This window comes from Melanerpes formicivorus, unplaced genomic scaffold (assembly GCF_026170545.1).
Source record: "Melanerpes formicivorus ecotype bairdi unplaced genomic scaffold, bMelFor1.0.p_v2 SCAF_5, whole genome shotgun sequence".
Classification (NCBI taxonomy): Eukaryota; Metazoa; Chordata; class Aves; order Piciformes; family Picidae; genus Melanerpes; species Melanerpes formicivorus.
The window spans coordinates 3,373,155-3,400,071 of record NW_027142357.1 but is presented as its reverse complement, the minus strand read 5'-3'; the positions used below and the strand labels follow the sequence as shown (position 1 = coordinate 3,400,071).

The 26,917-nt window shown below is 42.4% G+C and overlaps 1 protein-coding gene across 3 annotated transcripts in view; it reads right to left on the bottom strand.

The window, feature by feature from the left end:
- Positions 1-7,172: 7,172 nt before the first annotated feature.
- The window catches only part of GULP1 (GULP PTB domain containing engulfment adaptor 1), a 212,719-nt gene continuing 192,974 nt past the window's right edge, over positions 7,173-26,917 (bottom strand). For all 3 annotated transcript variants that reach the window (XM_068137890.1, XM_068137891.1, XM_068137892.1), the window contains 3 exons: positions 26,281-26,419; positions 19,828-19,922; positions 7,173-9,520 (listed from right to left, as the gene is read on the bottom strand). In XM_068137890.1, the coding sequence (XP_067993991.1) occupies positions 9,449-9,520; positions 19,828-19,922; positions 26,281-26,419 (306 nt within the window). In that variant the 3' untranslated portion in view covers positions 7,173-9,448. The remainder of the gene's footprint in view (positions 9,521-19,827; positions 19,923-26,280; positions 26,420-26,917) is intronic.

The window sequence follows — 26,917 nt, the reverse complement described above, 5'->3', positions numbered from 1 at the left end:
GGGAACTGCTTGGAAGAGCCCAGCGCAGAGCCACAAAGATGGTAAAGGGAGTGGAACATTTCCCTTGTGAGGAAAGGCTGAGGGAGGTGGGGCTCTTTAGCCTGGAGGAGACTGAGAGGTGACCTCTCAGTGACAAGGGTGAGTGTTATGGAGGACAGAGCCAGGCTCTGCTCAGAGATACCCAATGATAGGACAAGGGGCAACAGGTTCAAACTGGAGCAGAGGAGGTTCCACATGAACATAAGGAAAAACTTTTTCACTGTGAGGATTACAAAACACCGGTACAGGCTGCCCAGAGAGGTTGTGGAGTCTCCTTCTCTAGAGACATTCAAAACCCACCTGGATGCATTCCTCTGTGACCTACTCTAGGTGATCCTGCTCTGGCAGGGAGGTTGGACTGGATGATTTTTCGAGGTCCCTTCCAACCCCTAATGTTCTGCGATCCTGTGTGATTGATAATATGCAAACAGCATCAGGCACTTTAATTACTGAGTTTGTGCTTCTCAGAAGCAGCATGACAGATCACCAGTTAGAACTAGGTGGGCACAGAACATGGCTAAGCTCAGTCAGGCTGGCAACCCCACAGAGCATTTTCACTCTGACAGAAATTTTTTCTCTAACTCTCACTTGTCCCAAGAACTCATTCTTACCTTATTTTTCTTTCCCCATGTAGTTGCTTGGTTTTGCATTCCAGGTTTATCTGGCACAAATGACACATGATCATGTAATTATTTTACAGGGTCTGGTCTCTTCATGGTATTCTAATGCATATAAGGTGGTCTTTCTGGCTTCTCCAGAGTTTTCTGAGACATACAAGGTCACAAAAAACATGAGAGACCTTTTCCTGCACTGTAGGTGACAACAAATACAGCAAAGTCTGAATGTGAATGATAACATTGTACTAACATACCCTCAAAGGGTATGAAAGGGCATGAAAAAACCCCAAGCTTTACAGTCTACCCAGACCCTTCAGATAGGTTTTGTTGATGGGGTTTTTTTTGCCCCCCTCAATGGTATCTTGTGTAGAATCTTGTCCCCAACACAGAACACAGGCTGAATATTTCCCTAATCTCCCCACCACAGTACCAACGAGCATTTTGTTTGAAAAGAATTGTTTCATTAACAAAAAAAACCAAACACCACCAAAATATTTAAGACACAGGACTGTTTTCAAAAGCAAACCAGTACCAATTCCTAGAGAACTCACCTCATTATTTTCAAGGAAACATGCTTGAAAAATTTGAGCTCTCATTTTTGTGCAGAAGCTTCAAAAAAAGAGCAACTCAATTTTAGTGGATAAAGTGATTCCAGAATATAGTCACGTAAGACATAAAACTTGCAACCTCTTAAAGGCCACAGATGGCAAAGCCCCAACCAGCTTTTACAAATGCTCACCTGAATAGATTTTCTGAGCTGATTTTTGGTCAAGAAAGCTTGTGTGTAGGATGAAGCTGTAAAGGACATGGAACTGATGGTGTCAGGTAATGATAGGACTAGGGGGAATGGGAAAAAAATAGAAATGGATAGATTCAGATTGGATGTCAGGAAGAAGTTCTTCACCACAAGGGTGGTGAGAGACTGGAACAGCTTGCCCAGGGAGGTGGTAGAAGCCTCATCCCTGGAGGTTTTGAAGGCCAGGCTGGATGTGGCTGTGAGGAATCTGCTCTAGTGTGAGGTGTCCCTGCCCATGGCAGAGGGGTTGGAACTAGATAATTCTTGAGGTCCCTCCCAATCCTAACAATTCTATCATTCTATGATTCTATGATGAATATTCTTAGGGGCCTTGTTTCAGGACTCCTTTCTGGCTTTTTTTTTTAGAAAGCTCTTATTGTAACAAAATTAATTTATATATAAAACCAATTAGGAATGGGCATTTAGAAATCATGGATGGTCATTATTCTTATTGTCATGCTTTCCAATCAATATTTGAATAAGGACAATTATCTAAGGCATTTTTGTCATGGCATAGTAGGGAAGACAGTCATCCTGGAAGCCTTCCTCAGGTAAACAGCTTAGCTAGGTCTTGAACATGGTACAAACTCCAGGAAGTTAGGATAAATTCATAAAATCATAGAATGGTCTGGGTTGGAAGGGACTTCCAAAGGTCATCCAGTCCAACCCCCTCTGCTGTACGTAGGGGCATCCTCAACTAGATCAGGTCACCCAGAGCCCTGTCCAGCCTCACCTTAAATATCACCAGGGATGTGGCCTCAAAGCCGTCCCTGGGCAACTTGTTCCAGTGTTCCACCACCCTCATGGTGCACAACATGTTCCTGACATCCAGTCTAAATCTACTCTTTTCTAGTTTGAAGCCATTGCCCCTCATCCTGTCACTGCTGGTCTTTGTAAACAGTCTCTGTATCCTCAAAGACCCCCTTCAGGTACTGGAAGGTTGCTCTTAGGTCTCCCCAGAGCCTTCTCTTCTCCAGGCTGAACAACTCAGCTCCCTCAGCCTGTTCTCATAGAAAAGGTGTTGTAACCTCCTGATCATTTTTGTGGCCCTCCTCTGGACCTTCTCCATGAGGCCCATATCCTTCCTGTATTGAGGGGAACTGGAGCTTGAGGCAAGCAGGCCTCTTGGAAGAGGCTCACTGAGTTATCTACTCTGTTGAAGGAGGCTACAGGGAGTACGAAAAATACTCCTTGCTTCTGGCTAGCTCAAATAGCTCCAATAGCAGCTCTCGTGGGCTGCAAACATGACAACTTTGCTTCTTGGCAGCCCTCATGCAGCCCTAAGATAGGCACAAAAGAGCAGAACAAGAGAAGTTATCACATCAGTTATGTTTCACACAAAAAAAGCAGTGTTAATAAATTGTATGATATTGGCCTAAAATGACATTCTTTCCCCCCTTTTGCTCCTGTATTTCCTTCCTAATCTACTTCTTATTCTTTATTGCAAAGCATAAGCTTTGCTGAAATACTAAAAAATGTGGAGGAAAGGGGAAAAAAAAAGTCTAAAGGCTTAAATATAGTGATTTTGGTTGCTGTCATTCAAAGCAATCTTAAAATAGGCTCCATCCATTTCAGAATTCACAGTAGGAGACTCAGCTTGCAGGGCTTATTATCCCAAACTACATAAAAAATAAGTCTAAAAAAGTTTCTTCAGCAAAAAGAGGTACATTGCACATGAATACTCTTGAAGACCTTTACCTCATCACACAAAACTATCTACAATAATCCACTGAAAGAGCCTTGTAGTTCCAGGGAGTGTTTTGGTCTGATGAATGCATTAATAAATGTGCAATGTCTTTGACTTGTGCACCAACACTCACTGAAGGCTGAAGCGCCTCAAGAAGGCCTTGCACAGCACAACTGTCACAAAATCACAGAATCACAGAACATTAGAGGTTGGAAGGGACTTCCAGAGATCATTGAGTCCAAACCCCCTGCCAAAGAAGGATCACCTAGAGCAAGTCACAGAAGAATGCACCCAGGCAGGTTTTGAATGTCACCAGAGACGGAGACTCCACAACCTCTCTGGGCAGCCTGTTCCAGTGCTCCATCACCCTCTCTGTAAAGAAGTTTCTCCTCATGTTGAAGTGAAATCTTCTATGCTCAAGTTTGTATCCATTGTTCCTCATTACTGTGCATCACTGAAAAGACCTTGGCCCTCTCCCCTTGACACCCACCCCTCAGGTATTTATAGACATTGGTGAGACCCCCTCTCAGTCTTCTTGAGGCTAAACAGCCCCAGGGCTCTTGGTCTCTCTTCACAGGGGAAGTGCTCAAGTCCCCTGATCATCCTCGTGGCTCTCCACTGGACTCTGTCCAGCAGGTCCCTGTCTCTCTTGAACTGGGGAGCCCAAAATTGAACAGTCACAGGAATTCTTGTTTGTATTTTAAAAACATATGGCCAGTTATTTGGTTTCGACTTCTGATTTTAACAACAGCAACAGGATCCCAAAGCATCAAATGAAGAGAGTGGAGAGGCTGCCTGCAATGATTAACACATTTCTTGTCTTAAGAGGGTGTCCAAAGGGTGACACCAGTGACCGGTGGGCTATAATGAAAATAGAAGTTTTGGATGTTTGACTAAAATTCTCTGCCAGGGACACTCCTCTGCAGAAGAGATTTATTTTGTGAAGCACAATTGCTCAGGGAGGATGAGACAGTGCTTAGTTCCACAAATTAAAAAATAATCATCATAATGAAGTCTCAGAGCCTGCCCAATTCCTTGGCAATTGCAATCATCTCTGGGATTACACAGTCACACTTATTTCTGCTAGGGGGAGAATTCTCTTTTTCCTTTCTTCCTTTTCCTAAGTGAAGCCAAAATGAAACAGATTTCCTTTTGCCATATGAAGGATTTGATCCTTGCCAGTTTGAGCAATTTGGCCAGTTAGACATTCAGCACAAATCACATCTGCCATACAGAAAGACAAGACAGCCACTTAACAAAGCCATCTAAAGTCAAGTCAATTAGTTAAGACAAGAATACCCAGCACCGATGGTTAGTAAAGGTTAAAAAGAGAAAACACACAAACTCACTATGTGTCAGCTTACCTGACTTCAGAATAATGCCAACCTAAGCAGCTCACTTACTCAAGCACAGTGTAATACACAGGAGGGAGAGAAAAATAGTCCATATCATACAAAAAACAGAATGGAAAGCGAGGAATCTTGCTTGGTCCAACATGCCAGTGCTGTAGCTAAGCAGCTGACAAATGGAGCCACAATCCAGCATCACACATCCACAAAGTAAAACAGCCACTGTCAGCACAATCAGCAGCATGATCACAGCTTAAAGAAGGAAAAAGGGGAAAGAAAAGATCACAGAATGACAGAATGGTGGGGGTTGGAAGGGATCTGTGGAGGTCATCTAGTCCAACACTCCTGGACCTCTGAAGATCATCTAGTCCAACACTTCTTCTAATGCAGGATCACCCAGAGTAAATCACACAGGAACACATCCAGGTGGGTTTTCAAAGTCTCCAGAGAAGGAGACTCCACAATTCATAGATTCATAGAATAGACTGAGAGGGGATCTAATAAATGTCTATAAATATCTGAGGGCTGGGTGTCAGGAAGGAAGGGACAGCCTCTGCTCACTTGCACACTGTGATAGAACAAGAGGCAATGGATGTAAACTACAGCACAGGAGGTTACACCTCAACATGAGGAAGAACTTCTTTACTGTAAGGGTCACAGAGCACTGGAACAGGCTTCCCAGAGACGTTGTGGAATCTCCTTCTCTGGAGACTTTCAAGAGCCATCTGGATGTGTTCCTGTGTGACCTGTGCTAGATTCTATGGTCCTGTTCTGACAAAGGGGTTGGACGCGATCTCTGGATGTTCCTCCCAACCCATAACATCCTGGGATCCTGTGCTCTCTGGGCAGCGAATTCCAGTGCTCTGCCACCATCAAAGTGATTAATTTTTTCTTTATCTTTACATGGAACATCCTGTGTTCCAGTTTGTGGCCACTGCCCCTTCTGCTGTCACTGGGCACCACTGAGAAGACTCTGGCTCCATCTTCCTGACACTTGGAAGCATTTATGAGATACTCAGAAGAAAAAAAAAAACATCTGGGGAGAAACCTGGTGGCACCCACTTGCACTGATATTTTCTTTTATTCTTGTTGGGAGGGCAAATTTACAAGTCCACAAAATGTCTCGTTCCAAACTCATTTGGCACCATATCTCTAACCTAGCAGACCACAGAATCATAGAATGGTCTGGGTTGCAGGGGACCTCTGAAGGTCATTTAGTCCAACCCCCTGTGCAGTCAGCAGGGGCCTCTTCAATTAAATGAGGTTGCCCAGAACCCTGTCAAGCCTCACAATAGAGTCTATTAAATCCATGAAACACTGTGGAGAGAGTAACTCCCTAATCATTCGTATTAGGCAGCCGCACACAGGACAAGGTTTTTCTCAGCTGATTACAGATTAGACCCAGCTCAATAAGAAAGGTCAAACATCAGTTATTCTACACTGGCTAACATCAGATTCTTTCCAGCATATAAGGTGACTTTCACAATCACAGAAATACTGAGGCTGGAATAGACCTCTGAGATCATAGAGTCCAGGCTATGACTTAACACCAGCACATTGACCAGACCATGTCACTAAGTGCCACATCCAATCTTCCCTTAAACACCTCCAGGGATGGCAACTCCACTACCTCCCTGGGCAGTCCATTTGCTTTCCCTGAGGAAGTGCTTCCTAACATCAAACCTAAACCTCCCCTGGCACAGCTTCAGGCCATGCTTTGTTACACTGCAGCACAAAACCACCATCTTAGTTCAGAGCAAGACAGATTGCTCTTTGACCTCTTCCTAAAGGGGCAGAAGAAAACCATTCACAGAAAGCACTGGAAAGTTTAAATGGAAAGGCTATTCACAGCTACACAAGACAGTACAAAGCACATAAAATACACAAAAATTCGTAACAGGGAAGCTCATTAAGCCAAAGCTTCACACAAACCTTCTTTTAAACCAGGCCAACAAATCCAAGCCTTCATGTCCCATCCCCCAAGCCTCTCCAGCCTCCATACCATACCATTGCAACGCAGCAAAAATTCGGCCCAGCAGCCCCAGGCCCCAGTTAGGTTGCTCTCCAGCCAGGATCAATTGGCAGCATTGCCAAGGCAGACACCAGGCCTCCCGCCCAAGAAATAACAGCCCGTACATCCTCCTGGGAGGAGAGGGGCAGGGAAAAGGGAAGGAAACTGTTTTATAGGGTTGCAGGACTTGGAAGGAAACACACTTTCCTGCTCCACCTCCTAGACCTCCTGGAGGTATTCAACTTTGTGGTTCATTAAAGTCACCCAGCCTCCAACTACCACAACCACTTTCTGTGGTGGATCATAGAATTCTCAGGGTTGGAAGGGACCTCAAAGATCATCTAGTTCCAACCTCCACTGCCATAGGCAGGGACACTTCACACTACAGCAGGTTGCTCATAGCCACATCCAGCCTGGCCTTAAAAACCTCCAGGGATAAGGCTTCCACCACCTCCCTGGGCAACCTGTTCCAGTGTCTCACCACCCTCATGGGGAAGAACTTCTTCCTAACATCCAATCTCAATCTACCCATTTCTATTTTTTTTCCATTCCCCCTAGTCCTATCATTACCTGACACCCTAAAAAGTCCCTCCCCAGCTTTCTTGTAGGCCCCCTTCAGATTCTGAGCACCTCCCCCACCCACCCTGAATGAAGGCTACATTCTGGGATGCCATTTATTTAAAAACATTTATTTTAGGCAAAATTAAACAGACATTGGAGATTACATAGAAATACAGGTTGTGGTCGGATCACATCACCTTTTTCATTAAAAATGCACTTGCTGTCTTGATTGGAGTGTTTCTGTACGGACTGACCGGGTATGCAATGTGTAACCATGCCAGCTGCAGTCAGCTATCATAAAAATCAGTGACGAGAAAAGAAAGGCTCCTTCAAAGGTGCAAATATTACCTTAAGTGTTACTGTTGATAATAAATGGCCACTAAGTAGATGCTTATTATGTAAAGCTTTTTGAAGTACAAGAAAAATACAAATCCTATTTGTTAAAAAAAGGCCATTGCTATGGCTGCTAAACATCCTCATTATACAAATTCCAAAATACTATATGACAAACAAAATTATAAAGACCTTTCTTTATGAAACATAGACTATTCTATTTGTTAGTGATCTTATATATATTTTTATATATATATATATATTTATATATAATACTCTATATGAATGTTGAACACAGAATAAGAGAGAGGAAGACCAATGTCATGTAGAACATTAAAGCCCCCGTTCAGCACAGTACCTGAGCATATGCCAACCTCAGCAAAGGAACAATCCCATCCGTTTCAGTGGACTCCTCAAAGGTATATGCAGAAGTACTTTGTTGAACGAGGATACATACATATAGATGTGATGATGAATTTGCCAAACACATTTTTGGTGTAAACTCTTAACTGTTAAGGGGTAAAACCATGGAGTATGGCAACAAAACCTCTATAATGAAAATAGCATAAAAAATGCAATTTATCTGAAAATGAAACAAAATTAATCTGAAAATGAAACAAAATTAACCTGAAAATGAAACAAAATTAACCTGAAAATTAAAAAGTATCTAAAATTATACAGAATTCATCTAAAATTAAACAGAATTAATCTGAAAATTTAAAAAAAACAAACTGGTATTTTTGGGGGGAGGGGAGAGGGGGGAGAGGGGAGTTCCACATCTGTTTGTCTGAAGGGGAAAAATCTTAAAGAGTTTTTAACTTGGACATTTTTAAATTGAAGTGATGCTGAGTTTGGGCATCCAAAGGCTAATGATTTATTTTCTGACAGAGTTCTAGGATGGTATTTTATTGCTCATGTAAAAGATTAATGAGGAGTCTGCATAGACAGGCCAGTGTTAGACTCAGCAGCTGCTGAACATTTTGGTGTGGAGGGTAACAGGAACAAGAAGTGGGCATGAAGGGCTTACTAATACTGCCTTACTGAAGCAAGCTTAAAAATTAAAGTAAGACACAGAACATTAAAGCAGGCAGTGAAAAAAATATTCAAGAGTCTGACTGAAAACACTCAGGTGTTGAAGGTAACTTACAGAGCTGAGCCCAGTAAACAGAGTGCTGCTTACACACACTGTGATGCAAATTCCTAAGTAAACTGAAGTCCCTAATCCTCTTTTTAAGTCATGGTAATCATGTAATGAATACCAAATTACATACTTTGCAGTTCAGCTGTAACATATCAAAACAAGGGTCAAGTTACTGTGTCCATTCTGCAATTCAGCAGATGTCCTATGCTCATTAAAGGCTAAGTAGCAGATCACAATTTGTTAGCTTCTAAAACATGAATTCAAGACCTAAAGATCTGCTGGATTTATAAACTAATAAAGTATATACAGTATAGTAGCCTTACACAGTAATGGAAATCAATTCCATGGCATCCAGATGTACCTTTAAAGCATATTCAGGGTCAGTATTTTCTGCTTTTTCACCTAGACATGAACTTCTTTTTGTGTCGCTAGATATTAATCATTTTACCGGGTGAATATTAAATAAGGGCTTAAAAAGCGTAAGTTCAAAATGCTGCCAGGTAGAGTATTCTGTAGGAATCATGCTTGCACCTCTGCAAACAGAGAGAGGTAAGGAGTGATGAGCTTTCTGAAAGACTTCTCCAGGCGGAGAGTCTTAAAGTATAGTAAACTTGGGCCAAAATGTGACAGAAAGAAATGCAACGGTGTCATTTAATTCATTGCTCATAAACGAATACAACTTTTTTTTTCTTCCATTTGTACAGGGAAAGACTGGAACTAGGTTGGATTTTTACAGACCTCACAAGAGTTTACATGTTGGGGGAAAAAAAAAAGGCAATTTTTGGCATGTGGATACCTGTGATTACATGTTCAGAACTGAAAACACCAAACCAAACCAAAACAAAGGAAACCGAAAACCAACTCAAACCAACCAAATAACACTGCGTAGGATTTTCACATTTAGTTTCTTGGCATCAGCACCTGCTGTCTAGTGGGTCAAGACAAAATACTGTGCCTTCAAGAGTTAATCCCATTTTGAACCCCTCCTGCAATGAAACAAGACACAATTAATAACAAGGCAAAGGAATTTCTGGAGGATTAGGCTCTCTTTCTAAAAAATGAACATTTAGATGTGAACTTCAATCTTTAAACCATAAGGGTCCTTCAGAGGGAATTTGGGGACATGTACATCACTTGGACAGCTGATTTTTAGTAAGTCTTAGTGGTTCACTTGAAAAAGGATGTATCTCACACAATAGAAATAATATAATATTGGATATAAACTGAAGAAAACAAGACAGAAGTGTTGAATATTCACACAAATAGGTTGACAGGAAAAAAAGTGACAAGCTTGACTTGCACACCATGTTGCTCTGGAGTAATACAATTGGCAAGCAGGAGAGATGAGGGCTATATGAGCAAAGAGTTTATTATATTTAAAGAGGCCAGGCAGAAAGGGACCTGGGGGTACTGGTCGATAGTAGGCTGAACATGAGGCAGCAGGGTGCCCAGGAGGCCAAGAAGGCCAATGGTATCCTGGCCTGGAGCAGGAACAGTGTGGCCAGCAGGAGCCGGGAAGTCATTGTGCCCTGTACTCAGCACTGGTTAGGCCACACCTTGAGTCTTGTGTCCAGTTCTGGGCCCTTCAGTTTAGGAAGGATGTGGACTTGCTGGAACGAGTCCAGAGAAGGGCAACAAAGTTGGTGAGGGGTTTGGAGCACAAGCACCATGAGGAGAGGCTGAGGGAGATGGAGTCGCTTAGCCTGGAAGAGAAGGATCAGGGGAGACCTTATTGCTCTCTACAACTACCTAAAGGGAGGTTGTAACCAGATAGGGGTTGGTCTCCTCTCCCAGGCAACCAGCACCAGAACAAGAGGACAGAGTCTCAAGCTGTGCCAGGGGAAGTTTAGGCTGGAGGTGAGGAGAAAGTTCTTCACAGAGAGAGTTGTTAGCCATTGGAATGTGCTGCCCAGGGAGGTGGTGGAGTCACCACCACTGGAAGTGTTTAAGAAGAGACTGGATGGGGTGCTTGGTGCCATGGTTTAGTTGATTAGATAGTGTTGGATGATAGATTGGACTTGATCTCAAAGATCTTTTCCAACCTGGTTAATTCTATTCTAAAGATGGAGGGAAATCATGATCATTGTAACTAGTAACAAGGGTCTGCCACATGCAATAATCCCTTCTCTTCGAAGAACTAAAGTGCATTGACATTGACAGGTGTTACGCTTAGCAGCCTGCTGCCAGCTGACCTTCACTAAAAAGCCAAATCAAATCATACTTGCTCTACTGCAAATGATCAAACTGCTTTTCAAAGACATGTAGCTCAGTGAAACAAAATACACTGACCCTGTATAAACCAGAAAGAATTTCTCTACATTTTTAACTAAAATTCCACTTTTTAACTGACATCAATTTGACACATAGAAGCACAAAAATGGTCTTGAGCTAGAAGCTACCATCCCCTCTATTGAAATCACAGTATCACAGCACATTAGAGGTTGGAAGAGACCTCCAGAGATCATCCAGTTAACCCCCCCTGCCAAAGCAGTCAGAGTAGTCTGTACAGGAATGCATCCAGGTGGGTTTTGAAAGTCTCCAGAAAAGGAGGCTCCATAACCCCCCTGTGCAGCCTGTTCCAGTGCTCTGTCACCCTCACTGTAATGAAGTTTCCCCTTCTGAAATGCATTCCACAAGCATCTGTGTTTGGCTTGCAAACCGAACTCGTCTTGCACACAAGTTCCAAAATAATAGCAGCATTTTTAATATAGGCAGAGTGCTCTTGTTTTCTCTTCTTGCTTTGGAAGAAACTGAATAATTACGGCTTGACTTTCAGAGAAAAGCCCCCTTTGAAACAAGGAAATTTCCCTCTGCTAGGTGAGGGTACTGTAAAGCTATCACAATCGTCATTAGAACAACAGCTCCAGTGGCAGCTGCCACAGTGTTCAGTTCAGTGTTGTCTGAACATGCAATTTACTTAGAGAATGCTGATCACCTGCTACAGGATCAATAATATGTGCTGTCATGAAGTAAACACCCCATGAACAAAAGACACCTTTTTGTAAAGCAGTCTGAGTCGGGGTTAGGCACCAACTCAACCCTTTTCTCATGAGGCGTGGCAGTAGCTCAAGAGCAGACCTTCTGGTTTTACAAAATAAACCCCAAGTCAAACCAGACTAATTGCAAACAAATTTAAACTGCAGCCTCAGAGTTTTAAACCATCTGAATGTTCAGTAACCTCACCAGCTACTGCCATCAGAGGAGTAATGCTGAGAAGCAGAATAAACCCTCTGCCAATAGTTACTAAATGATCTGAGATTTTCCGAGTAAAAATTGCAATTTTCCTAAAGCCATATCCAAGCTATGAGATGATGAGCCAGTAGCTGCACTGTGTTGTAAACTTACTCCAGTCTGCCCTACCTGAGTGACATGGTGCTGCCCAAGCTCACTGGGGTGTGTGATTCTGGGTTTTAATCTGTGTTTTTCAAAGGGCTAACAGAAAGACCATTTAATGCAAAAGGCGTTCCAAGCAAACAGGATCTGCAGTTCCAAGTCAAAACAGGTATTATTCAGAGAAGGGCCACAAGGATGATCAGAGGGCTGGACCTCCTCTCCTATGGAGACAGACTGAGAGAGTTGGGGTTGCTCAGTCTGGAGAAGAGAAGGCTCCAAGGACTTGAAGTATCTTGTGGCCTTCCAGTATCTGAAAGCTGGGGAGGGACTTTTTAGGGTGTCAGGTAGTGATAGGACTATGGGGAATGAAGCTAAAATAGAAATGTGTAGATTCAGATTGGATGTCAGGAAGAAGTTCTTCACCATGAGCATAGTGAGACACTGGAACAGATTGCCCAGGGAGGTGGTAGAAGCCTCATCCCTGGAGGTTTTGAAGGCCAGGCTGGATGTAGCTGTGAGCAAGCTGCTCTAGTGTGAGGTGTCCCTGCCCATGGCAGGGGGGTTGGAACTGGATAATCCTTGAGGTCCCTTCCAACACTAACAATTCTATGATTTTATGATTGTTCATTTACCCACAGGATACTGTTAATTGATGTTACAGTTACAGGAGAACTGCTCACACAGGAGAATCCAGAGTTAGTCCTACAGTCTAGGCTGTTCAATTGTGAAGTTACAGTGTGACTGAAATCTTTTAAGTATTTAAAGGCAATTTTCAGTTTGGAGGTCATAAAAGGAATAGTTTGTGCTTCACCCCGTGGATGCTTGATACAACTACAATACTAAAGGAGCCACAGCAACTGGTTTAACAAGGACAACCAGCCTCATTCCTGGCAATACAGGAAACCCTTCACCAAATGCTCATTCCATTCAGGGACTGCATCCTCTTATCTTTCTTACATACATTTAAGCATTGCTGTTATTGCTGCACTTCCTATGCTCTTTTTTTCTGGCTAGCCAAGAGCAAATCAGACTGTGCATTTTGGAAGTGCACACACCTTTTATGTTGATCATGTGGGAGGGGGGTTCAGTTTTGTTTCATTCCTTTCAAACTGGTATTTTGTCACTTGCACTTTGCTTGTGTTTATTATGACATCACTTGGAACTATCTCTACTTTGCTGAAAGAGAATGGTCTCCTTCACTTTTCCTTCTGCAGCTTCATTCCAGATCATAGAATCATAGAATTGTTAGGGTTGGCAGGGACCTCAAGAATCAACTAGTGCAAATCCCCCTGCCAAGGGCAGGGACACCTCACACTAGATCAGGTTGCTCACAGCCACATCCAGCCTGGCCTTCAAAACCTCCAGAGATGAGGCTTCCACCATGTGCCTGGGCAACCTGTTCTGGTGTCTCACCATCCTTATGGTGAAGAACTTCTTCCTAACATCCAATCTGAATCTACCCACTTCCAGTTTTTCTCTATTCCCCTCCCAGTCCTATCACTACCTGACATTCTAAAAAGTTCCTGCCCAGCTTTCTTGTAGGCCCCCTTCAGATACTGGCAGGCCACAATAAGGTCCCTTGGAGCCTTCTCTTCTCCAGAGTGAACAGCCACAACTCTCTGTCTTGCTTTCCCTGCCCATTTATTCCTCTTCCACTTTAAAGCTGTAATAATTTGCATTTAAAACAGTCACATTTTCACCTATTTTCAGTGTAATCCATGCTAACCCATTAAAAGATTGTTGCATTCTATGTATCATGGCTACTCTAAAAGCCTTTTTACCTTCATTAGCATAATGTCTGTTCTAAAAGAAAATAGTGATTGGCTTGCCAGGCACTGTTCTCAGTTGTGGACTAGAGAACTCAGCTTCTACTGCAGGCACAAGTGATAAGGAAGTACATCTTACTGCCACAGTGGCAGGAACTGCAATGTTAGCATCTGCCTACTTAAAAATGGGCCCATATACCTAGCTGTCTGTAACAGCAACACAGCATTTCAACATTCACCCCTTAAATCACACACACCCTATGATATCCAAGTGTTCAGATACTTCAGTTAAAAGTAGGTTCAACCTTCCATGTCAACCACAGGGTCACAAAAAGCCCAACAACACAAAGAATAAATCATGGCACTCTAGACAGCCATCTGGGCATTTTAAAAGAGTATAAAAAAAGTGTTTTTAAAAATCCAGGGTTTTTTTTTCCCCCCTCACAACTGTTGACTTGGAGGACAGGATGTGTGCAGCCATATAAACTAAGGAAAGCTCTATCTGCTCTGACGATATTCCCATTAAATTAAAAGGGGGGGAAAAAAAAATCAGAACACCCTTGTCCAGCAAACTCTTTGGCAAAGTGACTGTAACCCAATTCCTCAAGATCAGGACAGCACAGACTTCAGATCTGCCACAGCCATCTCCTTTCCCAGTCCTCATGTTTGACAAAACAACCCCAAACTCTTAAATAGTTTTTGAAATCTCCAAAACTATACTTTGGCAAATGTGGAGTAATTGTAGTCAAGCAAGCTGTGGGAAGACAAGGTTTGAAGAGAAAATTTCATGTCCAGATACAGGTGAGCTGTGATTAATGCAGAGAACAGGATTAGCATCCTCTGCTGTAGACCTCACAGCAATGCAGAACACGGAGAGCTTTATGTCTGCTTCCAGGAACACAGATGCTCTCTACACCTGAACTGCACACACCTCTCAATCCTTATGGCTCTCCTTGCAGCTCCTACTTATCCTTATGGCTCCTACTTACTTGAAGCTGCTGTATGATTATTATAGCATCCATCATACAGCATATTCCTACTATCCCACCCACTCCAAACCCCAGCATTCACAGCTGTAATAATAATGAAGTCACTTGGAATGACTGAGCAGATTGTAAATTATGATTTGCTTTTGTCTTTCCTTCTCCTAGCAAAGTCTATTAGTGAGTTAGGCAGAACATTTCTCTTATTATTTTTAGATGACAGATGTAGTCAGTACTTGGCACATATTGCATCCTATATATATCAAAAATTCCACCAATAATTCTAAAATACAGCATTTTGAGTATTTTGGTTTTGCTTTGTGAAATTCAGACATTTAAGCTTCTTGGCTCTTAGCATTCCATGCTGCTGGTCATTAGAAAATCCATGTGCCATGGCTGCCTGCACTTGAAAGGTTCCTCATGTGGTCAGGAAATCTCACAACCTTCTGATTTTCAGAGAATGCAGAAAAGGGCCAACCCCTGGAACTGGGCAGGAGTGGGAACAGAAAGGTCTATGACGTATCTACACTGTGCCATCCGTTAATGGGACGAGCTTCTACAAGGCCAAGGTCCAGGTCCTGCACTTGGGTCACAACAACCCCAAGCAATGCTACAGGATTTGTAAAGTGTGAGTGGAAAGCTGCTAGCAGAAAGAGACTTGGGGGTTCTAATCAACAAGCAATTGAATATGAGCCAGCAGTGTGCCCAGGTGGCCAAGAAAGCCAATGGCCTGTATTAGAAATGCTGTGTCCAGGAGGAGTAGGGAAGTGACTGTGCCCTTGTACTCAGCTCTGGGGCCGCCACACCTTGAGTATTGTGTCCAGTTTTGGGCACCTCAATACAAGAGAGATGTGGAGGTGCTGGAGCGAGTGCAGAGAAGGGCAAGGAAGCTGGGGAAGGGCCAGGAGAATAAATCTTACAAAGAGTGACTGAAGGAGCTGGGGATGGTTAGTTTGAAAAAGAGGAGGTTGAGGAGAGACCTCATTGCTGTCTACAACTACCTGAAAGGATGTTGTGGAGAGGGAGGTGCTGGTCTCTTCTCAATGCTAATTAGCCATAGAAAAGGGGGAATGGCCTCAAGCTGTGACTGGGTAGGTTCAGACTGGAAATTACAAAGACATTTTTCCCAGCAAGAGTGGTCAGGTATTGGAATGTGCTGCCCAGGGAGGTGGTGGAGTCACCAGCCCTGGATGTGTTTAAAGATGGTTTGGATGTGGTGCTTGGGGATGTGGTTTAGGGGTGACCCTTGTAGAGCAGGGATCTTGGTTGGACTTGGTGATCCTGAGGGTCTCTTCCAAACTGAATGTTTCCATGATTCAGTGATTTCTGTGCTCATATCCTTCACGATGACAGCCTCAAGTATTTTTTCACTTTCTAGGTGATTTAACACAAGGATTGAACATCTCAGTTACCCAGAAAAAAAAGGGTATTGTATTAAGGGATATGACTGGTCTCTGGAAGAGGGCAGCAAAGCTGCCTTTCACTAGAAAAAGTAGTCCCTCTTCTAAAACTCCCACTTTTTTTTGTGTGTGTCTATGATAGCAAGACCTGAACTACCCTGGTTCAAAACCAGTAAAAGACAAAGAACTTCCATTTTATTAGAAGATAAATTTGCCAAAGTGAACCTTATGTCTCTGAGGTTAGCTCATCGCTTCACAGTGACTTCACTCAATAAGTTAGCACAAAACCAATGAACCACTGATAAATTTGCACCTCTCTGAGAAGATAATTTAGAGGGCTAAGCATAACTTCTTTCAGATGGAAACATGACAAGGCTGCTGACTGCTTCAGGGCACACAGGGAGAATGGTTTGCTGCTCCTGGAAGCTTTATGATATTAACTACCTTGAGATTTTAATAAAGTATAGCAGCTGTTGCTGGTATGATTCATGATCTGCTGCAAGATTTCTGGGAAAATAAGACACATTCATTTTATTAATGTCTGGATACAGTCAAAATAGAGAGGATGAAAATATGTTTCAGCATAAAGGCTGGGGGAGTGAGTTGGGGGAAATAAGGAGGTTGGACAGTCATCAGAGAGAGGCCTGAGCTGTAAATGTCAAATCTCAGCACATGTTTGAGTTTCGAGCTCTCCAAAAAGATCATGAGAGATTGGACCGAGACATGGAACAGAAAGAGCTTAAGTGTGAAATCTGGATCCTGACTAAAGTTTAAATATAAAAATGTTCCTCCAGAGGTCAGGAAACTTTATCTGATCTCATTAAGTTTAGAACGTTGGGTGCATAGGACAAGCACCCGCTGCTTCACAGTGTATACTGCATCGATCCTTCTGCTGGGCTGTGCTCTCGTCTCCCTCTTTCCCTGCATAACAGCTTCCACTGCTCACACACACAGAGGCCCAGATCATTTTCTGTTGACTGTGGTGTGTTTGCTGAATCACCTGACAGAGCTCTTCACCAGAGATGGGATGGGAGAGTCTGGACTGAGCTGCTCCAAACAGGCTGCAGCTGCCTGGTGCCGAGGCAGTTTGCTTGCCACCCTGAGTGCAATCTGAGCTGAATTAATACCTTCTCAGAACAAGTTTGTAGGTTGAACTATTAGATATGTTCATAAACGGATCACCTTTGTATATTTAATGGATTACACATTTGCTGGAACTCAGGCTGCACTTCCATAATGTGAAGGTGACAGATTCCTTCACTTTGCATTCCACAGAAGGAAAGAAGTCTATACTTTTCATAGTATCGCTAAGGTTGGAAGAGACATCAAGGATCATCGAGTCCAACCTGTCACCACAGACCTCATGACTAGACCATGGCACCAAGTGCCACGTCCAATCTCCTCTTGAACGCCTCCGGGGATGGTGACTCCACCACCTCCCCGGGCAGCCCATTCCAATGACCAATGACTCTCTCGGTGGAGAACTGTCTCCTCATCTCGAGCCTAAACTTCCCCTGGTGCAGCTTGAGACTGTGTCCCCTTGTTCTGGTGCTGGTTGCCTGGGAGAGGAGACCAACCCCTTCCTGGCTACAACCACCTTTCAGGTAGTTGTAGAGGGCAATGAGGTCACCCCTGAGCCTCCTCTTCTCCAGGCTAAACAATCCCAGCTCCCTCAGCCTCTCCTCATAGGGCTTCTTTTATGTTTCTTAACATTACATCTTCTATGCTTTTGCCTTTGGCAGCATCCATTTCACCTTCCTGTGTAGCTAGCAACTGTTGCCTGCTAGAACAGCTATCTTCTGCTCTTTGCAAATTTTTATGTCATTATTTCCAAATAAAAAAAACATAGTCACACATGTGATTGCACGAACATAAAAACATCAATGTGTCAAAGCTTTTGCTGTAAACTATTTCACTAATAAAAAGTAATAATGAAAATCAGAGGTTTCACTGGTATGTAATAGAAACCACACAGCAATGAAAATCGTAGAATCATTGAATTGTTAGGGTTGGAAGGGACCTCAAGGATGATCCAGTTCCAACCCCCCTGCCATAGGCCGGGACATTTCACACTACATGCGGTTGCCCAGAGCCACATGCAGCCTGGCCTTAAAAACCTCCAGGGATGGGGCTTCTACCACCTCCCTGGGCAACCTGATCCAGTGTCTCACCACCCTCGTGGTGAAGAACTTTTTCCTGACATCCAATCTGAATCTGCCCACCTCTGGTTTTCCTCCATTCCCCCCACTCCTAGAACTTCCTGACATCCTATAAAGTCCCTTCCCAGCTTTCCTCTAGGCCCTCTTCAGATACTGGAAGGCCACAATAAGGTTGCCTGGGAGCCTTCCCTTCTCCAGATTGAACAGCCCCAGCTCTCTCAGTCTGTCTCCATAGGAGAGGAGCTCCAGCCCTCTGATCATCTTTGTGGCCCTTCTTTGGACACATTCAAGCATCTCCAGATCCTTCTTGTAATGGGGGCTCCAGAACTGGACGCAGTACTCCAGGTGGGGTCTCACCAGAGTGGAGTAGAGGGGGAGAGGCTTAGCGTTAGCAGCTTATAAGGCAGACTAAAGACAACTAAAATCAGCTGTCCATACCATACAAATTGTAGGGCCCTATAAATAATTAAAATGGATTTGGACTTAACACAGTTGGCTATATAAAATAGAAATCCTAAAATTTTATACAAATGTCCATACATATACAGAGAAATGAAAGACACCAGACATGACCACATGCACAATTCAATGTAAATGCTTTAAATGCCATCATTGAAATATGATATACCAACCATCGCTGACGCTGGACACGCAGGGAAGCACAAGAAGATAAAAGAGATATTAGGGGGGAAAAAAATCACAAATGTTTCAATCTGCATTTTGCACCAAGTGAAATAACTGCACATAGCTTTTGTTTTGGCCAAAGCTAGAACATCACTTCTTTTTCACACCTTGTTAGCTTTTCACTCGTTCTAAACTGGGTTACACATGAGCAAGCTTTGGGCCCACATAAAGAACCACTAATTATTTTTAGCTGAAACGTCAGAGCATGCTAAGGCTGATATGGTAGACTCTCTAATTGTGAGGCTAGTTTATGTGATATAGTAGACTCTCTAACTGTGAGGCTCGTTTATATGGTATGGTAAACTCTCTAATTGTGAGGCTAGTTTATATGATATGGTAGACTCTCTGTGAGGCTCGTTTATATGGTATGGTAGACTCTCATTGTGAGGCTAGTTTATATGATATGGTAGACTCTCTAACTGTGAGGCTAGTCTATATCATAGACCATATCATAGTCCAGAATGTAAGAGTCAGATAGGCAGCAAAAAATTACCGTGATTCTTTAAGCATCTACGTTGCCTAAGCCAATGCTATGAAAAACCAGACTGATGCCACTGAGGGAAGATGGGGTACACTGGGGTGGGGGGGATTGCTGGAATTGAAGAGAAACAAGATCAGCTTGTCTGTAGGGCCCTCTTCTCAGGTTTCTCTTTCAGCTTACTCAGTCCCTTCCCAGGCAGTAGCAGCAGTATCTATTTTCATGACACTGCTGAGAAAACCTACCTGAGTACCTATTTATACCATGAGTGCCTATTTATACCATGAGTGCCTATTTATACCATGTAAGGATCTTCAAGGAAATTCAAACTCCAACTCCAAGACCATGGCATGCACTTACAAGAGGAATCACCAGAAATATTTTGGTTTTCTATGTATTTGTGCATGCATTTTCCAAATACCTTAAACATGCATTTCAAGAACAGTGATAGAGCCACAGATAGCTGCCCAAGTTATAGCTTAGTAGTTACCTGCATCTCATCTAGTTTGGACTGAATGTCTGGAGGGAAATCTCCTGCTCCGCAGCTAAAAGGGTCAAAAGGTTCTGCTCCAAAAAGGTCTCTCTCTGCAACAACAGAAAAGTGAGTCACTGACAGAAAAGGTACAGGCTACGGCAACAGTGCTTTGAAAAAGTCAGCTTTCAAGCAGAGAAGAGCACCTCCAGATAGGCAACTGACTAGCCACAACTTTTAACATCCAAATTGAAAGTCAGGTCTTGATTAGTTTGGATTCCAAAGTTTAATATGCAAATGGTTTTCCAAGAACACCTCTGGTTTCTGCTTAAGCCTTTATTTAGCTTTCATGTGTACTGATACCTTCGAGAGGAATTTGAGGAATCCAGTAAGAAGTTGTTGCACTTTGAACAGGGCATCTGCTACTGAAGTGCGTGCTCTGTAATTGATGTGTATAAAGAGTTTAAAAAACGAGGAGGGAACAACTGGGCCTCTGCTATCACGTTTTGTCTTAGCATTATGTCAGAAACAGCCTCTTGCAAACCATCTAGCCCTCAGGACCCCCGTCTGTCACTCTCACCATGAGGTTAAGGATATCTTTCTAAGCACATACAACTACTCTTCCACATGGAAGGCAAGGCCTTCATTTGGCAAGAGCTCCTCCGATGCACATCTGGGAGTAACTACAACTAATTGTCAAGGCTTAAAATTCTTGGGTAGGATCAAGCCAAGAAAGAATGAAAAAAAGCACAGGACCATGAAAAGCCACTTACTTTACCCCAGTACCATAAAGTTTCAGACTTTTGTTAACTAGTAGGCTTTAGTATCATACAGCTTCTCACTTTTGTTAACTGTAGCAGGCTTTCCAATGGTCAGGGGGTTTTGTTTGAGATCCTTTCTCCAAACTTTCTGGGATGTTCAGAAAGAAACCTGGTAAGCATCTTACCTACCTTAGAACAAGGTTAGCTTAAGAGTATAAGAGTAAAAGGGGCTATTAGAATCTTTGGAATGCTTAAGCACAATATTTTACCCTTAACATCCATGACATGGAGGCTGACTACTGACTACTTGACACAAAATCCATGTTGCAGTGTTATCAGTTGTGTTATCAATACTGAAGCACATGCAGAGAGCTAAATCAATGTCTTGATTTTGACATCCTTGGAATCAGAATTTTAGACTTGTACTTGTGTAGGCTCTTCAACATCTACACATGCATGTCAGTCTCCAAGGAGGTTTGACCTGGCTGATTAGGTGTTATCAGGCTGCATAACAGGCATTTAAAGTAATCAGCAGCTACCAGCATTCACTCCCATGATGAAACACAGAAACAAGCAGGAACTTGGATTCATCACCTATTTTTAAAACTGTGGCTTAAACAGCTACAAAAGCTCACATGGGACCAGGAGATGGCCCAGTTCAGAGAGGTTTATTCCAAAAGCTCCCTTGAGCCAAGGAAAAAACCAAACCAACCAGTCTTTCCTGGCAGAAGCAGACCACCTGCATGCAAAAGAGACTTTAACTAGGACAATATAACGCAAAAATTAGGATCTACCTAGTTCCTTCCCTCTTTCACAGCCAAAATGGGCCTGCTCCAACATAACCAGTGTCCTTGCATGCCCTTATGCTCCTACCAAGTAACCTTCAGATGTGCAGCAACTTTGACTTCTAATCTAACTTCTTCTGGACAAAAATTAATTGTATTTTATGCTCCTAAGCCTATTTGTGCATTACATAGGTCCATTATTTATTTATTTCCTTCTCCATGGGTTCTTTTTAGCCTTAAAAGGAGCTGACAGTTTTCTGTGTGGTCAGACAGCTCAAGGCAGCCAGTTTCAACACCAAGCCTTAGCAAACATTCAAGGAATGTATTTAGGAAAAAGCAGTCAGGCACACAGCTCTTGCATTTCTTTGTACTGAAATGTGACTTATCCCTGTTTTTGAGAGCAGGCATGTTGTCCAGTCTTATGGATAGAACCTTGTTCATGCCTTATTATTTGGCTTTTATTAATGACAGCACTTCTGAGTGCATTAGCAGGAAAATGGTAGAAGCTTTAACTCCTTGAACATCAGCCGCTTTCAGGAGAAGGACCACTTTATACTTTGTTATTCAAGGTGGACTTTAAAACTAATCATTGTAACTTACTCTAAGTAACAGAGCCCTGTACAGAATCAAATTCAAAATAAAGGAGCACTTCCTATCTGAGTTTCTATGAAAAATCATTATTTTAGGAACTGTATTGTAACTTGTTAGTGATTTCAGCAAACCCCCTGAAAATGTCCACAGGACAACTGCTTGTCTGCACTTAAAATGAGTATCTTATAGGAGAGAGTGCATTGCAAAGAGTCAGGGAAGGAGAAAGTTCCGTGAAAGATCTTCCATAGCATCATCAGTGGTTTTCTTTTGAACAGAGGCTGAAGAATCTGTGGAAATGGGATGAATGCTAAAATGTAGTCACTGCAGGGCTGCGGGGGATCTCCATAAGCTCATCTGCAAGTGTTTGCTCAAGTGCTCCCAGGGAGGCTCCTTTTTAGCAGAGAAGAGACAAATCAGTGATTTTTTAATTTTATTTACTTCAGGCAAGAATATTTGCATGAAGATTAACTATAAGAAGAATATCCTGCCTGGCACACTCCCCAAAATAATTGCAGCACAAGCAGGCATTTCTTTCTCCAATACTCAGCAACCAGCAAACCTTTGTAAACGATCCTTTTGCACGGCACATATCATTTCCTTCCCCGTTCCTTTCTGGATGGAAATAAATTCACAGCCTGGGAACTCAGTCAACAAGTTCAGACCCGTGAAATGCTGATGTTTTACATCCTCAACTCAAACCACAGAAGGACATGAGCAGGTAATAAATTCTTGTTTCTGTGCCCTAGCTGACATTCAGGAAGGGAACAGGTCATCCTGGAGAGCAGCAACTTGTAATAAACTCCAAATGAGCAATTACTAAACAAACTCACAAATATTTGGCTTTGCTGCTGCATTCTGCATCCCCATCTTCTTTACCTTAGCTATCATCCAGGAACAGAGTTGTGCTGATGTATGCTTTCCCCAGATGTTCTGGGCAGCTGTGATGACAAATAAAAATTAATCCCACTGAAGACAAGCACCCATGAAAATATTTGGAATAAGCTGAGGTAGTGGAGGCCAGGAAGTCTCTCCCTTAGCTGCAGGCTACTCCATATTCTTTCTTCTTTTCTTTTGGAATTATTACAGCATTAATTTTTTTCCACCACTGCCCTGACAATGTACTCTTAAATATCTCTGGAAAGGTAACAGCTTGGAGCAGATTTCTACATCTGCCAGTTGTGACCCTCGGATTGTTCAAAGTGCATTTGAGTGGAAAAAAGTGTTGAATGATTCAAGAGAGAATGTTCTTCTCTAGTTCTTTTCTGAGATATGAAAATAAAGCTGTGCCAACAAGAAACAAATAAACTTGCTCCTTCAAGTAAAATACATAAAATGAATTCTGTCTTTGAAGGTGACTTATAAAAATGTCCACAACCCCTTACTCCATGAGGCAGGAGCATTCGGGGCTGCACTCACCATGCATTGTTCAACTGTTCAATTAAGGAATTACTATAATAGGCTGCAATATTTGTTTAGTCTGCAAGCTGGGAACTGCAAACTTGCTGCTAAAAAAATTATCCCCCAGCAACATTTTGAGTAAGAATACAATTCCAGAAAAGGCTTTAGTTTTTGAAAGACTACTTCTTTGTCATTATTGGTGGCCAGCAGGATCAGGGAAGTCATTGTGCCCCTGTACTCAACAATGGTTAGGCCACACCTTGAGTGTTGTGTCCAGTTCTGGGCTCCTCAATTTAAGACGGACATTGAGATACTTGAACGTGTCCAGAGAAGGGCAACAAGGCTGGGGAGAAGTCTTGAGCACAAGCCCTGTGAGGAGAGGCTGAGGGAGCTGGGGGTGTTTAGCCTGGAGGAGGCTCAGGGGAGACCTCATTGCTCTCTACAACTTCCTGCATGGAAGTTGTAGCCAGGTGGGGGTTGGTCTCTTCTCCCAGGCAACCAGCATGAGAACAAGAGGACACAATCTCAAGCTGAGCCAGGGGAGGTTTAGGCTTGAGGTCAGGAGAAAGCCATTGCACACTGTGACAGGACAAGGGGCAATGGATATAAACTACAGCACAGAGGTTCCACTTCAACATGAGGGGGAACTACTTCAGTGTGAGGGTCACAGAGCACTGGAACAGGCTCCGCAGAGAGGTTGTGGAGTCTCCTCTGGAGTCTTTGAAGACCCATCTGGATGACTTCCTGTGTGACCTGTGGTAGATTCTATGGTCTTGCTCTGGCAAGGGGGTTGGATTCAATGATCTCCAGAGGTCCCTCCCAGCCCCTAACATCTTGGGATCCTGCGACCTCAGGAAATGGGAGACTCCAAACATCAGCTGCTCTTGGTTGCCACCAGTCTGGTTTGTATTGGAGAAAGGAATGTCAGCTTGCCTGTAGTGCCAGCAGTATTACCATATAAATCAACTTATTACTGCCCATTTTTAATGTAGTATTACACAGCTTGAAAAATGTCCTTATGGGATCTGAACTTCCTCAACTAAGACAGTGAGTCCCTGTTTGATGATAAAATATTCCTCATCTGTTTGAAATGATACTTTTGCAGTACACCAACATGCATTAATAGCTGATGAAAGCAACAATTCTCAACATGTAAACTACCATGACAGCCAGGAAGAGGAGAGATCAAAACTATGTAGTCTTTGATGCACTTCTCTTTATACTCTCTCTGAAGCATGGCACACTGAGAAGGCACAGAATTAACAGAGACTGACTGCCAGGTCTCTGACCTACACCATCTTAATTTAATGCAAATGAATGAAATGCAGAAGAAAGAATTATTTTGAACCATGCATATCACAGAATAAACAACTTGAAGTCCTTTCCATATTGCAAAACAGACTAAAAAACTACCAAACCATACAGAGCTGGAATTCTCAAGAGCACTCAGCACTGACTGCTGATTCCTGCAAGATTTATAGCCACAATTTCAGGTAGGGAGTAGGACAAGAGCAAAAGTAAAACACAAAAATCTCGTCCTGTAATTTGAGTTATTATCTTTGAAGGTCAATTTGCACATTGGGAAGGGTTTTATGGCACTGTCTGTAGTTTCAGAGAAACAAATTAGAAACAAACGTGAAGCTCTTAAAGGGGGCTGCTGTCTTTGAACTATTTTTCTTCTTGCTTTACAAAGCCATAAAACTATCTTAAGAGAACAGCTCTGTTCTAATATTCTATCAGAATATTCTGATACTAAGTTATTTAAGAATAGTTAATTAACTCTTCTTAATAGAATACTTTAAAATTCTGTGAACATATCCTTTGAAAAATTATATATGTAATTTAATATTGCTGTTTTATAACTATATACACAATTTAATCTGAATTAGTTTAAAATCTTCTTTCTTGAAGAAGAATAGATTTTATTATTGAATCTCTCTTGGAAGGTGACAGTGATTCTGAGCCACGGAACTGAAAGTAGGATATGGTGTTGAGGAAGCCATTCACTGGCCTGAGTTTTACACTGCAGTTGTACAATTATGCAGAGCTCATTCAGACCTGGAAATTCTACATATTAGCAGCATTCCCCCCACACAGGCAGACACTCTTCAAATGTGGATTTATATGGTGGCAGGTAGCAACATTAGTGTTTATTTCCCATACCAGAAACAGAAGATACTGTGCACAGACTGATTCTTCTACAGTCTCTAATACTACTTGTGTATTCTCTGCTTTCTTCTCCCACAAGGGCTTTCTAAAGATTTTAAAAGTACTTAGCGGTCTCTTCTAAGATTTCCAGTGAAGTCAAGAACCTTACCCTAGCTGCTTTCAAACCTTTGGAAAATAAAATTGCTATTGTTAATCATCTTTTGAAGGTCTTTTTGGAGTAATTCACATCTGGAGAGGTTCATCCACTACAAACGAAGAATAAAGCTGCAGATGATATGGAAATTAGTTATCAAAAAGAGCATTCCAAGACGGTCTACATCTTGAGGGATTTCTTCAGCTCTCTCTTTTGCATCACCATACTTACTCTTGCCCAGAAATGTAGACTTTGGATGCTACAACTGTGGCTTGACAAGGAAAGAACTAACGTGAAGTAAAAGTATTTCTTGAAGTAAGTACAAAGAAGGATACTGTAAAAGAAAAGCTCAGTTACAATCCCCAAGCAAACTCCTTTCAACTCTTTATCTAATAGTGTCAGCAAGTGAATACATTTCTTTAGGAGGTAACCTGGCAGCAACATCAACGACTTTGGGCAGATGGTATAAAAACAAAAAGGCATTATCGAAGGCGAGCAACAAGAATCTGTATTTGGCTTTTCATGCAAAATGTCAGAAAATCTTTAAAGATGCTTTATTAAAAAAAAAATAAAAAATAAAAAGAAAATAATTATAATGTAAGTAAAAAATTAGGTCAGTTGTTCCAAAACTTACTGATCTCTGTAGATCTACTGGGTACTGGAGGAGGCTGTGTACCATTGCGAGTAGGTGTTGATGATTGAGGGGATATGGGAGAAAAGGGAACCATATCAAAGATGTCAGTGGAGGGTGATTTAGGTGTCACACTGCCTGCCTACAATAAGGACAATAAACATTAGGGCAATATTTCACATGAAAAAAGATCACAATACTGAATTCTTCAGCATGCAGAGAAGAGCCACACTTCCCAAAAAGTTAAAAACAACCATCAGCATGCAAAAAAAAACCACCCCAGCTCCTGGCACCAACTGGCATTTGCAGTTCAGAGTCTGAGACATGCTAGGACTCTCCAACACATAAGCAGCATTGTCATTTTTTCCATTTTCAGTCCATCCTGTACAGCCAGAAATGTATCACAGTTAACACCTGGAAAAGCTGGTGACAAGCAGTTCTCTGTTGCAGATGTATGGATACAGACAGGTTCACAAGACACACTTAAGGTAATGCTGCAACAATAGGCTATGAGCTGGAGTGCACAAGACAAGTAGCTAAAATGAAAAGATACAAACCCTTATGTTTCTCATTTACTAATTCTTCCATACCTGAACACTTATCTGACAACCTAAAAACCTTGCTGTAATCAAAGAATCAA